Below are 6,758 nucleotides of genomic sequence, written 5' to 3'. Positions count from 1 at the left end.
GATAGGGTTCTGCTTGCGTATGCGATTACGTGTTCTCCGTCTTGGTCAGCTTGAGTTAGGACAACGACTAGTCCGCAATTACTAGCGTCAGTTTGTACTACAAAAGGATTATTAAAATCAGGGCACGATAGCGTTGGAGCGGTAGTTGGTCGATTTTCAATTTTCTCGAAAGCGAGAGATTGCGATTTAGCCCTAGTCCATGATTAGGTTTTTCGCAAGAGTCGCGTCAGTGGTTCGGTTATCGAGGCAAGATTTGGAATAAACCTTCGGTACCAGGAAGCCATTCCTAAAAATCGACGTAGTTGTTTCACCGTATGTGGAACCGGATAATTTACAACGGGAGCTATTTTGGCTGGATCTATTTGTAATCCATATTCGTTAACTATAAAGCCGAGATATTTGACTTCAGAGCAACAAAATTCGCATTTATCAGGGTTGACCGTGAGGTTCGCGTGTCGGATAGTTCGTAGAACGCGTCGTAGCCACTCGAGGTGTTCGTCAAATGTTTTTGTGGCGATAATAATATCATCCAAATAGGCTAAAGCGTACGGATCCATGTCTGGTCCAATTAAGCGATCTAACAACCTTTGAAACGTAGCCGGTGCTCCAGTTAATCCGTACGGCATCCGCGTCAAATGAAAAAGTCCTTCACCGGGTACAATGAAGGCGGTTACTTCGCGACTCGCCTGAGTTGAAGGAATCTGGAAATACGCCTGATTTAAGTCGATAGTTGAAATATATCGGGCGGATCGGAGTTTATCCAGAATGCTGCCCATGCGCGGTAGCGGATACGCGTCCTTGTTGGATGCCTGATTTACTTGCCGGAAGTCGAAACGAAAACGGTGGGAGCCATTTGGTTTTTTAACCCTTCAGGACATGGGTGTTTTGACTGCGATTATTTACTCTGGCCATGAGAAAAAATCTCATGGCTTCTGCGCATGCGCTCAGTATATTTTAAATACAGCTTTTTTAAGAAAATATCATTTATTTATAATTTTCAATGTTTTTTAAGGTAAAATAATTGCTCAAATTTATTATTAAAGTAATGTCAATTAAATATTCACAATGCAAAATAACTTAGATCTAAGTAATCATAAAATGTATTTGTCAGGGTTATATATAAAACAAAAATATTGACTTACGTTTATTTAACACCTTTTAATAATATTCATTTAATGAATATCAACAATTAAATTATAAATTCTACATTTTTGAAAGCAGATAACACAGCACAACATTGCACAATTATTCTTTAGGTACATGTATCATGTAAACAAGTATGGCGGACGCATACTACGGAACGACCCGAACTAGGCCGAAAAGAAACGAAAGCTAAAATCTCTCACCCTTTAATACTCTGGCCATGAGAAAAAATCTCATGTTCTCCAAAAAATTATTTTTTTTCGCAATTTTGATTTAAAAAAAAACAGTTTTTAGTGAATGTGTATCTAGAAAACTAAATTATAGGAAGATACAAAAATTTTCAAGTAGTCTTTCCATTTGAATTTTAAAAGATATTTGAGATCTACGTTGAGCATGAGAGAAAATCTCATAACCCATGTCCTGAAGGGTTAACCATTACAATCGGACCTGCCCATTCGCTGTGTGAGGGTTCGATAATTCCGTAAGCGAGCATTTTGTCAACTTCCTCATCGATAGCTTCTTGAATTTTTGGCGATACTCGATACGCTCGTTGTCCAATCGCGGGTTGGTCACCCACGTCTATGTGCTGGGTGGCCAAATTAGTCGTACCTATTTTGTCGGACGCTGGGGCTACCTCTGTTTTTAGTAAGTTCCGTAATTCGACGGTTTGCTTGTCGTTCAGAGCTTCAATTCCGTTACATTGTGTTTCGGGAGTAAATTGGGAGTGCGTTTGAAATTTGTAAGTTACGGGAGAGTTATGTTTCAGTGACTAGTTAGGTTCTGTAAAATCTACCATTATATCAAATGTGTGAATAAAATCGAAACCTATAACACAATCGAAGCTGAGGGAAGGTATAACGCGAACTTGAATATCGCAGATAGTCCCTTCTAATTCTATCGGCACGATTATTTCACCCGTGACGTCAGCCTTTCGGCCGGCAGCCGTTACGACTGCTCCGATGTGAGATTTTTGAAATAGGAAACCCCTCGATTCGACCAATACCGAAGTTTTTAAATTTACAAAGGTTCGTGATGTACCGCAGTCAGATAGAGCCGTTACCCGTAAGTCCCTATTTTGAAAATCAAAAATAACAGTGGTTTCCCGTGAAGCGGGTAGACTGGACTGCAGAAGTCAGTTAGTTCAGTAGGTGGACCGGAAGTGGTATTAATTTCGGAAATACCAATAAGTTCGATAGTATTAATAATTGCGGTAGTATTAATAATCTCGGTAGTATTAATAATTTCGGTAGTATTATTAATTTCGGTAGTATTATTAATTTCGAAGATGAAATTAGTCGAAATTCCGGTCAGGAGGAGACGTTTAATAATTTGTAAAACGTGAAAATAATAATCGACGTTTCGGCCGGGCCCTGCCGACCATCCTCAGGAAAAATTTTTATAATAATTAACAAAAAGGATGCTTCAAAACACAATTCTGGATTGAAAGCATGGAAATACGTTCATACGAATACTTGTTGTTGCAAAAAAATAGGTGAAAAATTACACAGTTACATGACCACCGTGATTCTACTTCATACCGCACATTTAACCTGAGATCACCTTCCTCTACAAATCACTCACAAACCAAGAAGATCTGGAACTACCGGAAAAAACTAGCACATATCAAAAACCAAATTTTTCCTGAGGATGGTCGGCAGGGCCCGGCCGAAACGTCGATTATTATTTTCACGTTTTACAAATTATGAAACGTCTTCTCCTGACCGGAATTTCGACTAATTTCACCTTCAATCTACCTCCTGGTCACGAGCTTCTTTCAATTACTAATTTCGGTAGTATTATTAATTTCCGTAGTATTATTAATTTCGGTAGTATTATTAATTTCCGTAGTATTATTAAGTTCGGTAGGTGAAGAACAAGGTCTGACAATTTGTTCGAGCGAGGTTTCGGGCTCTATTGTGGGTCTGGGTTCCGAAGTTGCCCTGGCGCGCGGTTCCCCTGATAGTTTTCCGCACACCGGGTACATGTGGCTCGGGTGTATCCTGTCAACCCGCACGTGAAGCAAAATTTCGTGCGTGGCGCAGTGCACTGTCGGTGATCATGTCCGGGTTGCTGGCAATTGTAACATGCAAATCTAGGACGTGTGCGTGCAGTTGTTTGTTCTGTAGTCGGTAGAAATGGATTAGAGTCGGTAGACGGAGCGGTAGAAGTTACAGGCGAGTTACCGTTACTAGAGTTTTCATTCTGACGGTAGTTATTCCGGTTGCTGGTATTATTCCTAGCTGGTCGTTGGTTTTAACGGGTGTCAGGTCTAGGATCCGAGGGTTTTCTTATTAACGTTCGAGTTTGATCGGTTTTCTTGAATAGACGTTTGATACGCAGCATTAACGGTATCCTTTGGTTCATCCTCTAGATTTAGGTGGGCTAACGCGGATCGCGATTGACGGGAGTTAGCGCGTGTTCCGCGATATGATAGATCCGGTAGCAGTGAGTTTTCGGGAGTCGGTGGTGCTTGGTATTTATTACTTGCCGCAAAACTCATCTCCAATTGTCGGGCGGTATCCTCTAAATCATCAAGATCTTCGAGATCTCTCCGTCTTATCAACACTTGGAAACGCGGTAGCAGGTTTCGATAGGCATAGTCCATCTCCTCGTCGTGGGAGAATCCGGGACTTAATCGATCAAAATAGGCACGCATATATGTGAGGTAATCGGCGACTGGCTCGTTTTCGCCCTGCGTACGTTTACGGATCTCTTCACGCAATGTAAACTGTAAATTTGGATTACCGAACCTATAACGCCAGGCGTGTTCGAAATCGGAGAAACAGTGCCATTGGGGTCGTTTGCTTCGGAACCAATACAAAGCTACTCCAGAAAGAAGAAACGGGAGACTGTTGAGGATGTCATTATCGCGTAATTTAAATAAGGTTCTACCCACCTCTATTCGCGTTAAGAAGGCTTCCGAATCTTCATTACGCGTTCCTGCAAATTTTAAATTCCAATTTCGCATAACCTCATATGAGGCGAGCGTATTTGGGGTATTGTTATTGAAACGCGGCGATTGAGCTGTAGGGAATGAGTCGAAAGGTTGTCGCGGCGTGTTATGATGGAACGAGGGGGCTTCGCGACGCGGGGTAAAGCTAGGCGGTATCGGGAGGTGTTCTCGCGCAGTGTTTACATTTCGCATCCGGTTTTCCAGAGGACCTTTGATGTCGATAGCCGGAGCGTTGTTTTGGTTTGACGATAAATCATGCGTATTATCGGGAGAAGTATTATTTAACGACATTTTATTTTCCGCGCTTATTCCGATTTCATGCGTCGATTGTGGGCTTTGTCTTTCGTCCGTCGGTATTTGTAGACACGATGTGCCGGCTTCGGCATCAAGCGTCGTGTTATCGGGAGTAGCGGGATCAGTCATTTCTTCGCGAGAAATTCGGTAGAATCAGATTAAACGATCTCGTAGAGTGGGTAAAGTTCCTTCTGCTGATAATGCACGCTTAGCTCGTAACGTAATTCCGCTGCAGTTAATAAATATATCCACGCGTCTTTTACAGACGGCAACGAAGGCATGTATTACTGTTTGCGATATACAAAACTGCTTGTAGCGAACACGGATGGGTGAGCGACATACACACGGCTGATCCTGGGTGTCAATAAGCGGTCACGAGCAAGAAATACGGTCTTACTCGTGAGTTGTCAACAACTATAGCGGGCGATAGAAAAAAGTTGTTTTGGCCGCGCGCTGCTCTCTGCGAACAATGCGTCGGCTAGAAGTAATACTCGCGAGGGATTTTACCGTCGTCATAATAATATCTGTAATCCGGGATGTTCAGTCCGCTGAATATTCAAATATTTTGGGTCGATTGGTCACTCAATATCAACTGTTTTTCAAGATCTACTCAAATCTTTGTGTTAGTAACTGACTGGATAAAAGCGGGAAGAGGTTTATTTTGTTAATAATAATTTCTCTTTTTCTCTCTCTCTCCCTCTTATTCTCTCTCAAGTTTTTAATTGAATTATTAACTGAAATTTTACTGTAGCTGGCCTTTTGTGGCCCCACGTTGGGCGCCAATTTGTAACGCTAAATTCTGTTACCCTCGGAGGAGGACTTACCGTTTACACTTTGGCGCGATTCTCTACTTATTCGAAATATTCAACTATAACAAAATAAATTATGTTGGGCGCCAGACGCGTTAGCGTCTCGCCGTTATCTGGGCAATCGGAAAATTCCGCCCCTACATCGAAGGGTACCATTTCACGGTCGTGACAGACCATAGCAGCCTCCAATGGCTTCACAGGCGAAAGAATCCTACCGGTCGATTAGCTAGATGGTGACTTGAATCACTTGGCTATGATTTCACTACCGTATATCGCAAAGGCGCCTTGAATCACGTGCCGGACGCACTCTCTCGAATCCCGGAACCTGACCTTCCTACCGCCGATGAAGCTACGACCACCATCGTACCAGATCGACTAACCTGCTACAACTGCCGGAAACGCGACGTCGAAAACACTACCGGAAAGTTCCCGGATTGGAAGATAGAAATCGGCCACCTGTACGTTCGACGCACGGACCCCTTAAGGGGGGGGTAAGGTTAATTCGGTGAAAAAAAAGCATGTTTTTAAGATTTTTTTTTGGCAATACGGATGGTGTTAGTTTATTCAGGCAATCCATACATGATAATGTAACATCTGAACAATATTTCCCTAAATTTTCATTGCAAAATATCAAAAATTGAGCGACTGACGATGAATCTCCGGAGGCGCCTCGAGAAAAAGTTGTTTTGCGGTGCCCATCATAACTCGCAACCAAATCATGTGAAACGAAAAAATCAAAATGCATTTGTTAAAGGAGATCTTTGTCGAGGTATTCACGGGAGGATTTTTTTTTTTTTTCGATTTTTCGATTTTTCGTAGCACTTGGAAGCCAAAAACCAGATTTTCGCTAAAAAAAACGTCTAATTTGTTGTTGTAAAATTGATAATTATTGAAAAAAAAAAAAAGCTCCCGACAATACCTGGTGAATAATGTGAAAAAACACTGTGCAAAATTTCAAAACGATTGGTCCAGTAGATTTTTAGTTATGGTGGGCACGGACTTCAAAAATGACAAGTCTCAGAAAAACGCTTTAGAGTTTTGCGTACTGAAAAATTCAACATAAAATTCGATAATTTTTCTATACTCCCACAGAGTCGTCGATGCCAGGTCCGTAGAGCAAAAGGCTTCCATCAAGATGGTCTAGAGCATCTTTTTGCATTTGTCTACGCAAAACTCTTTCTTCTTTACTGTCACGCGCTGCTTGCTCCTCTGCTTTACTAATTCGCAACTCGTCAGCTTGTCGTGCCCATTCGTGAGAACTTGGCCCTGTCGGGATGTGCATCTCTTGCATAAAGGCCAGCAACGCAAAAGAACCTTCATTGAAAGTACATGCAGCTACATGAGCTGCAATTTCAACGATTGTAGCGGTGCCACTGACAGACTTTGGCTAATTTTTCGGGGCATTTTTCGATGTACGAACACGAACGATAACAAAGTAACACTTTCGATGTACGAATTGAAGGAAAACAGAGTCAAAATTTTAGCGTCACTTGTTACTGCTCAGCACGGCGTACAGTGTTTAACTGATGTATATACCATGCCTCGAATATTCTTGACTC

General features: G+C 42.0%; 1 protein-coding gene across 1 annotated transcript; it reads right to left on the bottom strand.

Annotated features, from left to right (window-relative positions):
- Window positions 1-203: 203 nt before the first annotated feature.
- Window positions 204-6,481, bottom strand: LOC124293253. The gene is made up of 4 exons (XM_046733472.1): window positions 6,284-6,481; window positions 3,628-3,871; window positions 1,583-1,827; window positions 204-701 (listed from the first exon to the last, which is right to left on the bottom strand). Exons 1-4 carry the CDS (start codon window positions 6,479-6,481, stop codon window positions 204-206), a joined length of 1,185 nt encoding a protein of 394 aa, XP_046589428.1.
- Window positions 6,482-6,758: the final 277 nt, after the last annotated feature.

Source organism: Neodiprion lecontei, chromosome 3, assembly GCF_021901455.1.
Source record: "Neodiprion lecontei isolate iyNeoLeco1 chromosome 3, iyNeoLeco1.1, whole genome shotgun sequence".
NCBI classification, from domain to species: Eukaryota; Metazoa; Arthropoda; class Insecta; order Hymenoptera; family Diprionidae; genus Neodiprion; species Neodiprion lecontei.
Note: the sequence above shows the minus strand (reverse complement) of the source record. Positions and strands in the feature narration are given on the sequence as shown.